The sequence below is a fragment of the Bacillus rossius genome, chromosome 15 (genome assembly GCF_032445375.1).
Source record: "Bacillus rossius redtenbacheri isolate Brsri chromosome 15, Brsri_v3, whole genome shotgun sequence".
Lineage (NCBI taxonomy): Eukaryota > Metazoa > Arthropoda > Insecta > Phasmatodea > Bacillidae > Bacillus > Bacillus rossius.
Genome location: NC_086342.1, coordinates 27,573,534 through 27,590,729, shown reverse-complemented (window position 1 = coordinate 27,590,729; position 17,196 = coordinate 27,573,534). Strand labels below are relative to the sequence as shown.

The following is a 17,196-nucleotide window of genomic DNA, read 5'->3' as shown; positions in this document are numbered from 1 at the left end:
GTGAAAATCCACCTGGGACAATGGATGGATTCACTTATTCACCTAGACAGTACTTCTGATCTCATCAACGCGAGGACGCAACCATTCCTTTCCCACGTTTCCAACACCTATCAGTTTCACGGTTCAGCTGATAACGCATCGCCGTCTCCCGTCCCGCAACCGGATTATATTTCCCGTCGATTCACCACCACCCCCCTCCAACGGGATAACGCACCGTGGTACCCCCTCCTTTTTCACCCTTTCGCCATTCTGCCATCGGTGATCTTCGGGGCGCGCCGGCGGTGTTCGGGCGGGCGCGGTGATAGCCTGCGCGGGCAGGCTGCGCAGACGGAGCGGCCACGTGGGCCCCGTGTTTGTAAACAATGCTGCCGCGCGGGTTGACAGTTACGTGCGCGACGTGTCAGCTACCGAAAGGCATGGACCTTGTGACAGGAGAGTGGCAGTGTCGGAACACGTGTACGTGCACGCCACTGAGGCGCAGTGAGGTGAAGACAGAAACTGCTGAGGGTGTGTTGTTATGGGACAGGGATACATCATCAGAGCAGATGCATAGGGTAGCCCCGAACACAGCGAGTGCCGTGTACCGGGAAAAAGGAGGATGTGACGAGTGTAGAGGCTGCTCGGGCAACCGCGTCGGGTCGATGTTACCGAACCAGAATCCACCGTCGCCGAACCTAATTGACTGGGACACACCTACGAACTCGGCAGCGCCGCCAGTCGCGTACGCTGTGCGGGTTGCCACAGGGGCTGGGCGTATAGTGCTGCCAGAGTTTAGCGGGCTCGTGCACGAAGACCCACGGGAGTTTGTGCGGTGGTGTGAGAGGCGTATGTTACAGTGCAGTGTGCCGGTAGAGGAGTGGACCCAGCGCACAAGCGAACAGTTGCGTGGTCGAGCTCGTGAGTGGTGGACTCTATGGGGGCGATACGATATGCAGTGGCGGGAATTCGCCACGCGTCTCATGCAGCGATTTGATGACCGCCAGGCAGTCTTGAGCTGCAAGGCCCGTTTCTACGGCGAGGCGCAGAGGGACACGGAATCGGTGGAGAGATTCCTGGCGGGCAAGTTGCAGCTATATCGTCGCATAGCCCCAGGGGAAGCGCCGGAGCAAGCGTTGCCGGACGTGACCGCGTTAGTGCGGGAAGAATTACAACCCTTCCTCAGGCCGTATTGCAACGGGTCTGTTGAAGAATATGTGCGACAGGCCGTAGCCACGGAGGGCAACCTGCAGCGCCTTCTGGGGCGACGGACAACTATGACCACTCCCGGACGAGAGCCCAGACACGAGTACAGAGCGCCCGCTCTCCCAGAGGGAGACATGCAGCTCGAACGTCCACGGCAGATGGTAGCACGGGCAATCGAAGGCCCACCGAGTGGCAGACGACAGACCAACGCACCAGAGTGGCGGAACGCGGGGAATCGGCGGGACGGAGGCCGACCACCCCAGTGTCGCCTTGGATGCCCGCAGGACACGTTCCATTGGCACCAGGACTGCCCAAGACAACAACAAAAACAACAACAACAACAACTGGCGGGAAACGGGCAGCAGGGGGTGTAGGACCAACAGTTCTGCCCCCCACGCCACCTAACCTCCTTCCCGAAGCCACGGCTGAGACACGCATAACACTGGGACAGCTCACCACCCCAGACGACCGGCTGATGCGGGTACCCGTCACTCTGAACGGGAGACCGACGGCCGCTCTCGTAGATACAGGTCCGAGCCACGTGTTCGTGGCCCAACACTTGGTGCCGCCAGCGGACGTCACACCGAGACGCTGTGCACTGCGTCTGGCCACGAGCACCGGAGTCGGGACAGCCATCGGGGACGCCATCATAACGGTGAGTGTGAGGGAGCTGGTTACCCAGACAGCAGCAGTTGTAGTAGAGGGACTCAGGGAGGACCTAGTGCTGGGACAGCCTTGGTTGGTAGAGCATGACACAGTGATAGCGCCGGCCTCTGGGCTAGTGAATGTTGGCAAACATGAGCGCCTGGCAGTGTATGCACTAGGTAGAGCACCACCTCCCCCGAGAGAGCCCACGAAGTTAGAAGATGTGGACAATGATGTACCCCCAGAGTATCAGGATGCATTCAGGCAGCTCATAAGGGAAAGGCAGAGCATCTTCGCCACTGCCGACCCACTCAGGCGCACAATGGTGACAGAACACCGAATCCCCACTATGCACGACCAACCAGTGTATGAGGCCCCCAGGGGATATGGTTTCCGCGAGCAACGGGTGATACGTGAGCAAGTGCACGAAATGTTGCGAGATGGTGTCATTGAACCCTCCAACAGCGCATACAACTCACGCATCGTCCTAGCTGCCAAGAGGGATGGGACCATGCGCTTCTGTGTGGACTTCCGTCCCCTGAATAGTGTCACCATTAGTTCTCCACCACCACAGATCAGTGTGGACGAGGCCTTGGCAGGCCTGGGCAATGCACGAGTGTTCACGACCCTTGACTTACGTTCGGGGTATTGGCAGGTGCCAATACACCCAGGTGACAGAGAAAAGACTGCGTTCACGGTGCCCGATGGTAGACGATTTCAGTTCTGTGCCATGCCCTTCGGGCTCAAGTGCGCGCCGGCCACATTTCAAGCTATGATGGCCCGCGTACTGGAAGGGTACATTGGCCAGTTTTTGACAGCCTACCTCGACGACGTGATTGTGTACTCCAAGACCTGGGAGGACCATGTGCAGCACCTGTCCCTGGTCCTGGAGCGGCTCCAGATGCACCACTTGACCTGTGCCACACAGAAGTGTCACATTGGACGGAGAGAGGTGGAGTTTTTGGGGCATGTGGTGGATGCTGAGGGTAATCGTCCGCACCCGATGCACCTGGCGAAAATTGCAGAAGCTGAACCCCCTAGAACCCGCAAGCAGTTGCAGAAGCTCTTGGGCCTCGCCAACTGGCTGCGGAACTATATCCCGCAGTTCTCCACGCTCACTGCCCCCCTGACAGATCTGTTGTCACCACGACAGCGCTACCACTGGACACCGGCTGCACAGCAGGCGCTGGACAGCTTGAAGGCGGCTTTTCTCCGATGCCACACTCTGTCACGGATAAACCCCGAGAGGACGCTGTACGTGCAGACGGATGCGAGCGCCGAGGGGGTGGGCGCGGTGCTATATCAACGAGACGAAAATGGGGACAGGTGCATAATCGACTACGCCAGTGCCAAGTTCGGCCGCGCGGAACGGAATTACCACAGCAATGAACAGGAGTGCCTGGCTGTGGTATGGGCACTGAAGAAATACCGTCCCCACCTCGAGGGTAGGCAATTTGTATTGCGCACGGACAACCAATGCCTCACATGGTTGCGGACCCTCCAGGGGCGGAAGAGCAAACTCGTGAGGTGGGCGCTGTTTCTACAGTCGTTCGACTTCGTTATGGAGCACGTTCCAGGAGTAGAAAACGAGCTGCCGGATGCCCTGTCACGGGACCCTGATGAGGGATCGTGCCTGAAGGACGAGGTATCTTGGGACGAGATACTGCCACCTGGCCGTGAGACGGATCACCACCACCCAAGGGATCCAACCTGCCGCCTGCTTGCTCTAGGTGTAGACGACGACCCGCCTCCTGCGGACATGGTCGAGCTGAAACGTCGGGTGCACGATGCCCAACGCACCTCTCAGGACGCTGAGCGCAGACGCGCGAAGCAAATAGCGGAACCATGTGAGACCTGGACTACGAGGGACGGTGTGCTCTACATACGAGGAATGGGACCCGATAAGGAGTGGCGCACCTATGTCCCACCGGAGGCACGTGACGCTGTGTTGCGCTTTATGCATGATCACGACCTTGCCGGACACCCTGGGGCAGACCAAACACGGCGGGCGGTCGGTCAGCACTACCACTGGCCCGGCATGGCCCGGGACGTGCGGGAGTACGTGAGGACTTGTGAGACGTGTCAAGAGCGGAAAGCGCGGCGGAGCGACGGGACGGAGCAACAACAGCCTCGCATTCCCACTACCCCTTTCCAGTCCATCGCGCTGGATGTCATGGGGCCATATCCCCGCACAGCCCGGGGCAAGAGATTCCTGGTGGTAGTGACCGATCTCTTTACCCGTTGGGTAGAAGCTTACCCCACCAGCAATGTACGGGCCAACACCATTGGGACAATATTGCAAACGGAATTCTTCCCACGTTGGGGCTACCCGAGAGACCTGCTGACGGACAATGCCAGCCAATTCGTCGGGAGGCAGTGGCGGGAGATGTGCAACTCGTGACACGTCGAACACCGGACCACACCTGCCTACCACCCCCGAGCCAACCCGACGGAAAGGCGAAACCAAGAGATGAAAGTCCAGATGCGCATAAGGCTGGGTAGCGACCATACTAAGTGGAACAACCATCTTGCAGAGGCTCTGTTTTGTATCCGTCGCAGAACCAATGCAGCCACAGGAATGACCCCGGCGGAAATGGTCCAAGGCCACAATTTGCCCTTGCCAGGAGAATGGACAGCCCACGGGGTAGCCGATGAAGAAGAAGATCCAGAGGAGCGCCGTCAACGGCGAGAGGCAGAAATGACAACAGCGCTCGAACACCAGAGGGCCTATACTCGCCAGATAACACCGCAGATGACCCGAATGCCACCGGAACTCCAACCTGGAGAACTGGTATACGTGAGCACGCAGCCTCTGTCCAGCGCGCCGAAGAACTACAGTGCTGGGTTGAGCCCCAGATGGTCGGGACCACACCCGATCCTTAAACGGCTAAGTAGGAGCACCTACCTAGTCCGCCTTGATGGACGGCGGGCGCGAAAAGTGCACCGAGACACCATATGGAGAACATCAGTCCCAGAAGAAAATTTGGTCTCTGAAGATGTCACCCTAGTAGAAGTGGACGAAACGCCTACTTTAGACGACTCGATCACACCCCGAGGCATGCGGGGCCTGTTCCATGCCACCCCCAGCCCCGAAACAGCGACCCTGGAAACAGCAGGAAGCTCGGCCACAAGTCCGAGGCGACGCCGTCGGAGACGCACGATGCGGACACAGATCGATGACGTCACCGGGATGCCCGAGGCGGGCGCCGATGCGGCGGGCGAACAACCTCTGGTGACCGAGCCGGACGAGGAGGAGGCAGCTGAGCCACTCTCCCCCACCCGAGGTGGATGGGGACATGGTGCCTCCCTCGCCGATGCAGAGTTCAGAGTCACAGTCGAGGAGCCAGCTGAGACGACCCCGAGATGCAACTGGTCATCGTAATGCTGGAAACACCACTTACAAATATGTAGATTGTGATGATGTGCAGTCACCTGGGGTCTCACCAGTCTTGAAAAATTCTTGATATATGCATAATGTGCATTATCTTCTTCGGATATATACAAGAGATCAAAGTGCTGACTCTTCTCTTCTTTTGCTACACGTAGCGGTATGATTTTTGTGTCCTCATTGAGTCCATACACATTGACTGTCACTTCAGGATTGTTTCTCTCGAATATGTTTATTTGGTGAAGAGGCATGGGGAATTTAAGACCACTAAAATTAAATTTGTTTTCCAAGTCTTTATATCTCTGGTTCACACGTTCTGGATGCTCCCCTTCGACGAATCTAGCCAGCATAGCCCACTTGAAGCATTGTTATTCTTCATTCTTTGGGTTGATGATGGCTTCCCTAGCCTTGATGGAAGCTGGTAAGTCGATGAAGCTGGAAGCACGGAGTGGATCTAGCTTATTGATCCTTAGCTACAGACGATGTACAGCAATGAGGGTCCAGCCACTTCCTTTGCCCTGGTACTCTTCTTCTTCCTGGCATATCTTCTCTATGCTGGCTGTGACTGCTTCTTTGATGCCATCGGTTGTGTAGAGCGGGATGTTCTTAGTCTTGAATGACCGCGGGTCTTCTTGGTCTTCATGAGGCTCTGGCTTTCCATAAAGACAATCCAACCATAAATTGAACTTTACGGCTCCATTTTCTTCTATTTCTTGTTTGAGCTGGCCAATTATGTTTGCTTTCATGTCTTCCAGATAAGTACATATATCTCTGCCACATTCGGATGTATTTTCAGCTACCAGGGTCTTCAAGTTGCCTCGAAATGCAGTCTCGGCCTCCACAAACACAAACTGGGAGGCTACTCCTGCTCCTGCTATTATCTTTGGTCGAGATGTTTTGGGTTGAGGAACAGTCGATGGTCCAGGCTGGGGCGAAGCTTCTCGTCTTCTCTTGGCTGGTGTTGAGCCATTACACTTGGTAGCATGTCTGGCTAGGTTGTCTGGTCTGGTGAAGTCTTTCTCGCACTTGTCACACTTTAGAAGCTGGCGATCTGGATTGAAATTGCACGCCTTCTCATGTCTTCGTGCATCTCCAATGTGAGAAAATAGTTTGTTGCAGTACTTGCAACTTAGACTCGCTGCATTGCAAATTTCGCCAATGCATGACCTCAAGTGTTTAGTCATATTGTCTTTGCGAGTGATGGCTACCCCACACTTCTCACAAATCTGCTGGTCGTCTCTGTGTGGGTTGTGGAGGCACTGGCGCTCGTGGCGTAATCCATTGAAACGAGTAGCGAAAACCTTATTACAGAATCCACACTGTAACCCTTGAGGAAGCATTGGACTTACCCCAGAAGAAGAAGAAGCAGAAGAAGCAGCAACTCCGGATGTCTTGCCGTCCATGATGATGATGTCGATGATGTTGATGATGCAGGACATCTCAACAGGAATCTCCCAACGGAACATGCGGTGGCAGCTCGACGTTGAAAGAGACGAGGAGGAAACCTTAGAGATGACGAATGATGAAGTAGTAACGATGAAAAGCACTCGAAGTCACTGGGAACACTAATCCACAAGCTCTCGAAGTCGATGGGCAGAAGCGCACGAGCAGCGAAGAACTTGTAGTCAGGTCGGCAGATGAACAGCGAATGAAATGGGTTGGCCTTGCTTGCCTGCTTTTATAGTCCCAGCAGCAGCAGTGGTTGACTCACTAATCCATATATGGGCATACAGAAATTCCAAGCATCTGATTGGCTGAGATAATTTCGGAGGGAGCCTGAGCAAAGGTCACGAGGTAGTCAGGGCTGGATGCCTTATCTGTTTACCAAGAATCACCCTGACACAATAGGCGCCAGCATGTCGCATCGATGATGACTCATAGGGCTGACTGACTTGTGTACTGGGGAAAAACCCAGTAGGCGCTGATAAAGACTAGTTGCAACAAACAACTTAAGAGTGACTCGTGATTGCTTCCAGATACTACAGGGCGCCAGCATGTCGCATCGATGATGACTGGTCGCAACAAGCTTCTATGGCTCATAGGACTGGCTGTACTGGAGGGAAAAAAGCCCAGCATGATAGGCGCCAGCATGTCGCGTTTCTAAAGACCAGTTGCAACAGGCCACCCACGTATACTTGTTCTAGCTACAAAAAAGATTTTTTTTTTCCAGTGTTTAACAGACGTTTATTAAACAGATTCATGTTACTGTATTTTCATATACCTTAATTACTTTGATATCAATGTATTTATACCATTATTGATTTTTACTCGGATTTAAAGTCATGTATATAAGTATTCTACATTGAATTATTTTAAGTAGAAAATAAAATATTTTAATATCCTGAATAATTGCATTTTTTTAAATTACAGAAAAAGTAGTTATTGCACAACAGGTATTAAATGAAACAAATCAGTTCGTAATATTTGTATTTTATTCTTTTTTCAATAGCAAATACACATTCGATTACATTTACAAAGAATTCAGCATGTCTGTAAGAACTTTCTTTAGTACATTTTTGACACACACAGTAATTATTTCAGAGTCTATATTCAAAGGAATACTCTCCTTGATAACATCATTTACTGGAGTTAGTTGAAAACACATTTGGAAGCACAATTAAAAAAGGAAGCACATTTGGAAGCACATCAAAAAGGCAATACATTTTGGAAGCACCATCATCAAAAAGGCAGCACATTTTGGAAGCACAATCAAAAAGGCAGCACATTTTGGAAGCATAATCAACAAAAAGGCAGCACATTTGGAAGCACAAGTTACGAGAACTATGTCTTAGTTAGAAATCAGAATACAAGAAATAAAAACATTAAATTTTTATTATCAATATTTAATTTATTTCTCCACATTATACAAATGCAAGTAAAACAAGCCATTATTGTATGTAGCCAGCTTTCCTCAGTTCTTTGAGTATGAAGGATATTTCTTTGATGCACGAATAGTTTCCTGCACAAAGCGAGCCATGTAGAAGTCTTAGCCGGTCAACCAATATGTTTGGATCTTTCCATGATGTGTAATATAATAAACTTTTATAAATAAAATAAATTTTCATGTATACTATGTTTTTTATTTCCCTTAATTTATCCTGCTTACTTTATGGTGAAAATTATAAGTATACCTAATGAAATAATTTCCAATAAATATGTTATTAATATTAATTATATATATGCATACTTAATATTGTTTACATGAGATACTGAGTTACAATATAAAGAAAATGTAAGCACAAAGGAAGGCATGTAAAGAAAACATAAGTGTATAGGAAAGTCCTCAAAGAAATTGTAGTCGCAAATGAAATACATGTTAAGAAAATGTAAGCGTAAATGAAAGCCCTCAAAGAAATTGTAGTCGCAAATGAAAGGCCTTAAAGAAATTGTAAGCGCAAATGAAAGCCCTCAAAGAAATTGTAAGCGCAAATGAAAGCCCTCAAAGAAATTGTAAGCGCAAATGAAAGCATGTAAAGAAAACATAAGCTATGTAAATCAGTTTGAGTAGGTCTGATGCTGGTAGCGATAAATAATCCGTGTTAGCTTCTACAGCCAATACAACTTATATTTTATTTTAATAGTAGACTTATAAAATTCCAACACCAAGAATAAATGTTATTACTTAGATAAATAAAATCATAAATTGGAGAAGGAGATGTATCAATGTATTTGAATATTAGAATATGTCGTTGCGGATGAATGTGTGTTGACAGCTTTTAACATTTTAATTTTTTTTATATGTCATGCGCATGGAAGCTTGAAAAAATAATGGGTGCTGCAACGTGAATCCTGAGAAGCAGTAGCACGTGGCACACCGATTAAATGTACCTAGTTTTAAAGGGTTTAAGAAAGGAGTTCTCTGGAATAAGTAATTATGTTTTGCTTTTTTGAAAACATTTAAATTTAGTCTGATAATTATTTAATATAATATTAGACAATAATTAATATAAAATAATAAGAGAAACACCTTACATAGGCCTACTTCTGGTACCTTGGTTGAAAAACAATATTAAGTATGTTACAATAGTTTGTTTGTTTGGTTTAGGAATCACATGCATCTACAGTTTAATTAGTGAAATCTAGATCTATATACGATAATTAAGCAAAAAAAACACGCACAATATCGCCACACTCAGAGCGGCATACCGGACACTTTAGTGTTACAAATGGAGATTGGTTCTCTCTCAGGCCGATTACACAGTTCTCACATAACACGAAATGTCCGCAAGGATATACCAGGTGAGTCAATGGGTTGAGAAGACAAACCTTACACGTCATGTGTGTTCTTTGGTCTGGTTCTGGATCTTCAGGCAAAAGCTCTTCTACTTCTGCTGGCACATTCCGAAGTGCTCTTGGTATGACATCTTCGGGATCGTCCTCATCCTCCGATGCTTGATAAGCCTCAGTAGCTTCTGCTCTCGCATTCTGAGTTTGCAAAGTGTTATATGCGCCATCAACTGTGTGCGCAGCTTTGCGCAGGAATTCAGTGACGCTAAATTCTCGCGATACTAATTTTCCTATGATTTTTCGCAAATTCTGCGTGTTGGTGTTCTGTGGTTTCTGTCTTCTAATAGTCTTTCCTTCTACAAGAGCTTTGAATTCCGAAAAGTACATGTTGCTCAAGTCAGACAGGTGAACTAAAAATTTCCACACATTTGCATGTGGGCCCATTATTGACAAAACTAGAGCGTGGAAAGATTCCAACGCATTATTTGTTCTTCTTGGTAGATTGAAGACAGAAAAGCATCGGGGCGTCACTCTAGCCATCCAGTAGTTTTGAAAATATTCGATCAAATTTGCCAACTTTTCTTCCAAATTTTTTTCATGTATGAAAATTAGGATTGCCTCTAATCCGTCAGCAATGTCGTAGGCAGGAACAGCATCGTCATGTGGGGCTCCTCTTGTTGCAGGCAAGTGGGCTAGTGCCATCAACATTTTTATAGCCCTCTTCATGTCGTCATTGTTCTTGCAGTCCTCCACTAGACCAGTTTTCATGACCATTCTCCAAATAGCCTGAAAGCAAAAATTTGTAGAACATGAAACTTAAGTACATAAAATAATACAGTAAGTACAGGTGCGTAGGCATTCTGGATCATGGGTGAGGGGAGGGGAGAGGAGTGAAGAGAGGTGTAGGGGGAGGGGTGAGTTTGCCTGGAGAGGGGAGGGGAGAGGAGGAGGTGGAGATAGACTTAGTCTCTCACCATCATCCCCCTCTTCCTAAGACTTGCTGCTTTTCATACCACTCTAACCCCCTTAAGCTATACCCCCCTACATCGAACCATACACTGTGAGATAAAACAGAATACCCCTCCCCACTACATAAGCATATCTCCCATTCATTTTCCTACCAACACCCATAAGACATACATACTTCTGAAAAAGGGCATTAGCATGCTCTATCCACTCCCTAAGACTTTTTTTGTCATATCACTCGAAAGGTCATGCCCCTTCCTCGAACCCTGTGACCTATACACAACCTCGTAATTATTACATAAACATACCTACCACTCCTCTCCTACCAACACATATTGCACCACATATAACTTACCTCTCCCCACCACCACTTAACTGAAATGCAGAAGTATGTCCAATCCCAACAAGCTCCCGATGTGATAAAAACACTAGTATAACCTGCTCAGAGATACTATAACTGTCCAATATTAATGTGTGTAAATGGGGTTAACGTTTTCCTTTAAAGAAAAAAATCCCGGACCGGAACAGTACCTTCCTTTATTGAATTCCATCGCTACACTCATCTAGCCTGACAGAGAAATGTGTGTGTGGAGATTTTTAAAATTAATTTTTTGGATGTCTTATCTTATTGGTTATTGATTAAGTCTGTACACTTCTGTGCCTTCGGATTACAAAGTTAGAATGCCGAATTAGACAGGAATGGAGGTTAGTATTGGATGTTTCGAGATGTTGATATCATTAGTAATGCGGCCCATAATTTATTGACATTCTTTCATAAAGCACAGATGCCAAACAGTAACAATTGTACTTAAAGTAATATAAAAAATAATTCTACAAAACATGATCGTAATTTTTTTTTAATATTTCTTTTACTCTGCATTTATGTGTGTCTTTTTTGTGCACTGTTTTCTGTATGTTTGTGATTGTTAGTGGGTGTTTTTGTGCATATATGCGATTTAGTATATTGGCATGTATGTCTGTGTTTATTTCTGTGTGTATTTCTGTTTTTGTAGACACATTAAATGCTGTGTTAGAAAATTATGACATTCAAGAAAAATATGAAAAGGTGAATGAAACTGTTAAATCGAAATTTTGTTTCACAGAATTTCATTTTGGTATCTAAGTAGTAGGAATTGGTTACTTCTGACGCACGGCTGGCGGCTAAGGATTGAGGATGGGGTCAATGACCGATCGCCCTGACTTCACAGCGGCCATCTTTGATGACCTTGGGCATGACCTTTGATCTTGGGCATGAACTTGGTGGCCAATTTGGGTCCGCCATTTTGTTTTTGCCGCTATTTTTTGAGCCGCCATTTTGTTTTCTAGAACTTTCCATGACATTCAACATCCTACTCCTAGGCGTTGCATTTTTCGTTATTGCCGCCATATTGGATTTCCTTAAATATTAACCAATTTCAATGAAATTTTTTTAAAATTTAATAACAAAATTTAATTCAAATTGTTTTTATTTAAAAACCTCCACCATCTTGAATTTTGTCTGCCATATTAAAAAAATTTAATTTTTAACTTGGAAAGTCGGGAAAAATTAAAAATTAATAAAAAATTAATTATTTTAAATTATAATAAAAATTTATATAAAACATACTTATGTCACAGAGTCCTGGGTTCGAATCATACGAGGTAAAAATTTGAATTTTTTGCGACTTTCTAGCTCGATATTAAGATAATTTTAAGATGGCGCCCATGATGGTGGATGCCATGACAGTTGACTGTTAATAAATTAATATTTCACTCTAGCAGTTAAAATTAAAACTAACATGATGGCCTTCAGCAGCTTGAAACAAGATGTCTGCTCCCAGCAGCCAGAAACAAGATGGCGGACATGTCGTCATACCGACTGACTTAATATTTAATTTGACATATGCTGTTGTAAGGTTAGTCTGCCGGTGGCTTGTATGGCGTAAGGATCAGTTGCCATTTTAATTTATTTATTTTTACCTCTTCGGATTCGAACCCAGGACTCTGTGACATAAGTATGTTTTTATATAAATTTTCATTATAATTTTAATTAATTAAATGTTTTTATAAATTTTAAAATTTTACCTGAGTTTCGAAGTTAAAAATTACAAAATTTCAATATGGTGGTCGAATTTAAAGATGGTAGGTTTTTAAATTAAAAAGAAATTTGAATTAAATTTTGTTATATATTTTAAATTTTTCATTGAAATCGGTTAATATTTAAGGAAATCCAAGATGGCAGCCATAACAAAACATGCAACGCCTAGGAGTAGGTCGTTCGATGTCATGGAAAGTTCTAGAAAACAAAATGGTAGCGAAACAAAATGGTGGCGAAACAAAATGGTGGAAAGTTCTAGAAAACAAAATAATGGCTCAAAAAATTGGCAGTGAAAACAAAATGGCGGACCCAAATTGGCCACCAAGGTCATGCCCAAGGTCATCCAAGATGGCCGCTGTGACGTCAGGGCGTTCGGTCATTGACCCCATCCTCAATCCCCAGCCGCCGCCCGTGCACCCGAAGGAACCAATTTCTACTATGTACCTACCTAGCGAATTTTTTAAACAATCGAAAACATAAGTATGTATGCTTTCTTGACATCTGCTAAATGGTATTCACTAACAATCAAGTAAAAGTATGTATTAAGAGTATTACTTATACTCTGGGATGGTAATGTAACAGAATCTGAATGTTCATTAGCCCCTAAATTTCCTCTAAAAAAGAAGAAGAGTTAGTTCATGACAGAATAACTTACTTACCTGGCAGCAATGGTACCAACACCCATGGAACTCTGCATTCGGATATCTGGTTATAATGGCATTAACAAGTCCTTTTTCAAAATCTGACGATACAGCCACAATTTCCCAAGCAGATGTCTTCTGATGGAATATGTCTAAGACAGCAACGTATGCTTCTTGAGTCCGTTTGGTCATCAAGGCGAAGAAAATCGGAAATCCCTGAAATTGTAACGTTAATTTATTATTTTAAACACATCATTACCTAAAAAAAAAAAAAAAAAAAAAACCACACACAAGGAAAATCAAATCTTAACAAAATCTGGTATCCATAATTATTTGTAATACACTTTTATGATTTTGCATTTTTTTTTTTTTAAGAAATAAAGGTAAATTCTGTACACAAACTTTTGTAATTATGTAGTAACATAAAAACAAGCAAACAAAGAAAGTCGAGCACGTTTTTGAAATCTGAAGAAACACTTCCAAATTAAAAAAGGAGTTGCAAATAAGAAAATGGAGTATTGAATTTCTAAAAGAATATTGCTAGTATACTTACTATGTCTTGAAAGTATACCACCGCTGTCATCAGTTGACAAAAGCCGCTCGGCCTTCGGGGGACTACTTTGAAGGTAGCGTCAAATGATACCTCACGACGTTCGGTTGGATTTTCCGAAAGGAATTGAAGGAAGGTATCATTAGCAAAAACAATTGCAGTGATTTGTCCATTGTCAGTTTCTACGACTTTGTGGGCAAGTTGTTTTTCGTGGTTGGGGCTGTACAGATCTGCCCAGGTTCTGCCGTCCAAAATATTGCAGAACTCCCGCAAATCCTCCGTAATTGGTGGAAATAGCTCACGTCTTGCTCTTTCCATACACCTCCGCACTGTTGCATAAGGATTTTTATCTGCACCATCAGAATTTCTGTAAAAAATAGAAGAAGCATATTAAGACTTAAGAGTAACTTAAGATAGCCACTATCTTGGAGACCAGTGACTTTGAGATTGAACCCGAACATGCTATTTATTTGATTATCATACTTGTTATAGGGTTAGAGAAAATTGAGATTATTATCACATTTGTATATAATTTGAAGATTCAATGTAACTGAAATGAGAAGTTTAGAAGTTAAATAATAGGTAGCTATAATATATGCCTGATAAGTTTCACCCTACACATCCCAATTCCTTTCAAATTATTAAATTTATGCTGCGTGTTCAAGTCTTAAAAACCACCTTCCTGCTTGCAATCGACACATTTTGCAGATCGAACTTCGCTATGACTACATTCAGTACAGCTAAGAGCTCCAGCGTGACATAATCACGAATAGTGACACACATTTCTCTTGGAGACGCTTGGCACAGAACACCCCACTTTGCCATTTACATGACACAATTTTAACAATAAAAGGCCTAGTATTACCAAATTTCTTGATGCTTACGCTGCGGCTTCTGCCAATAATCACATTCATATAAACATTGAAACACATAAAAAGCTGTTTGAATCTTACCATGTTCAATTAAACACTTCACAGCCTTTTCATTTTATTAACTCTTTGAGGACTTTGTACAGTTCGTCGTAGTTTTCTTGTCCTTTTTTTTATTGATGGTCGTTATCATTAAAATGTACGTACATGACTTAGTAACCATGAAAATCTGTTACGCGACATCATATAAGAAATATATGTGTCTCTCATTGCAGGGTTAGATGACCTAGAGTCCTTGTAGCATTACAATTTCTGTATTCCCATTATGAGATTGGTGGCAAAAAATGCTTTTAGCTCCTCAAAATTAGTGTGATGAAAATTGCAAGAACCTCCCAGTTTCTGCGCAGCATACAGATTGGTCTGAAAAGCTATATTTTCTAAGAGATCCACAGGAAAAGTTGTAGGAACAGTTCTAATGGGTTATAAATATCTTCTGGAATATAAGGATCTCAATCGCAAGTAAATTTTTTATGCCATTGAAAATAGGACAGTTTTCCCAAGTAACCTATACCTTACTAGAAAAGAAATGGCACTTCACATTTCATTTTATTGCACTGAATATCACCAATATCCTCCACGATTGGGACTGATACTTCAGGCTCCGGATTATCATCTTCCTTCACAAGGAATGGTAGCTCGGGCTGAATAAAGTGCTCTTCAACCTCACATTCGTACTCACTTACCGATGAACACGACTCATTTTCGCTAGGGATTTGGTCAAGTTCAAAATCGCTGAAAGTTTTTTTGTATTGCAACAATTGGCTACATGTTGATGCAGCTACATTCGAATTTAGACGCTGTTCATCTCCTTTTATAGCAAGATCTAATAACTAAGTTCTTGATGATATCCTTATTAATTTCTGAAAGGGAATAATGGATATTCATTAAGGAGATAAAGCATTAATTTTAAATTAGGCTTGACTCTCTTGTCTCTTGGTGAAACCCCATACATTGTGTACATTGCAACTGAGGTAATATGCGCCACGCGCGCCTCTCACCAACCAACCAATCTCTTATTTCTCGAGCCAAGCGGGGGGGACCCTTTTATAGCCGCAGAGTCAGGCGTCGAAACACCCAGAAGTCTCGCATTCAGCGGTCCCGGGTCGGTCGTGGAAACACAGAGACCCCTGCTTGACGTCATAGGGGTTTCCGACCCGATGGCGAAGGGGTCACTCATCCCACGTGACGATGCTTCCAGATCTCTCGTAGACTGGTGGAACAGCGTGGGGAAAATCCCTGGCAGGCACCGGGGCTCGTACTTCAGGGCTCTGGCGGGTGTGCCAGGTAGGGCAGGGGAGGGGGGAAGGGCAGGGATAAGCGTGAACGTGACTGACGGGGGCCGCTAGGAACAATAGCTCTGGCCAAGGTAGTTGCATGGTGCGTGGAAAGGGAGGAGGGAAACCGAGGGCCCCTCGTCATCCAGCCTGGTATGCGTGACGTCAGCGCCCCCGCAGCCACCGGTCACGCACTTGGCGCCGTCGCTGTCTCGTCTCCAGCGTTCATAACAATATGATAAAATTATGCACGGTAACGACATGTTTTCCGCATTCCGGATTTGTCCACGCGGAAACTGTGGCTGTATCCGAATACACAGAGATGCGTCCTTAGCACACTCTTCCCTACATCCCTTAGCAAATGCAGCCACAATGTAGAGGACGCATTTCTAATGTATGGATAGTATCCGAATACATTTACTGCTAGCACCACCTGTTGACTGTCAGTCGTACTAATGTTCACGCAGCCATTTTGTGTATGGATATCTACGAATATTCAGCAAAACGTAAATAATAAATACCTACCTATTAAAAAATAACGTAACGTGAATGTTACACATGTTAGTGATCAAAATAAAATACATTCTATAAATTGTAAACTTTAAAAATACTTATGAGTTTTGAATTACCCTTTAAGTTTAAATTCGTATTTTGATTATATTTATTAACGTCTTCATTTGTCTCTGTTTAAGTTATCACTTTCACTAATAATGTTTTAAACAAATCTTATGCTGAAAATCTGAAGTAATGTTATACACAAACATAATAAAACCCAATTCCGAAGCTAATGGATGTAGGGACGCGTTAGTGGATGCGAGTGTCGCATCCCTAGAAATCTCGAATTAGTGGATGCGTGAAGTGATGCATCAGCATCCCTTGTGATAATTTTGATTCAACTCAAAGATGGCCGCGTCCACTACGATGCACTTTTAGTGGATCCCTTAGCTAATGGATCCATTAGGTCAGTATTCGGATGCAGCCACTGACAATACGTAGACTATGATTATATATACACTTCACTCATTATACACGCTACGAGTCTTAATTTTTTTTTACAGAATTAGTATATTAGTTTCTTTTACTATCGTATTTAACCCTTTCAGTCACAGAGAAAATTTTAATTTCAACTGTTGCTATGAGCCAAATTATATGATGCCTTCTTTATCTTTACAAACACAACGATCGCTCAAGCATTGAAGCCAATATACGATTTTTAATATGGCAGATGTTATTACCTAGTGGTTGCTGTATTTATGGCTGGAAACAATTCTCAGAAATAAATGATTCCACTTATTCTCACAAATTTAATGTTAGGTG

The 17,196-nt window shown here is 44.6% G+C and overlaps 2 protein-coding genes across 4 annotated transcripts in view; one reads left to right on the top strand and one right to left on the bottom strand.

Annotated features, from left to right (window-relative positions):
- The window catches only part of LOC134539686 (prohormone-1-like), a 344,120-nt gene that overhangs the window by 274,198 nt on the left and 52,726 nt on the right, over positions 1-17,196 (top strand). The gene's annotated exons all lie outside the window — the stretch shown is intronic.
- LOC134539398 (uncharacterized) lies at positions 8,454-17,169 on the bottom strand. Its single transcript, XM_063381398.1, has 3 exons — positions 13,680-17,169; positions 13,145-13,342; positions 8,454-10,228 (listed from the first exon to the last, which is right to left on the bottom strand). Exons 1-3 carry the CDS (start codon positions 13,992-13,994, stop codon positions 9,314-9,316), a joined length of 1,428 nt encoding a protein of 475 aa, XP_063237468.1. The 5' UTR covers positions 13,995-17,169; the 3' UTR covers positions 8,454-9,313.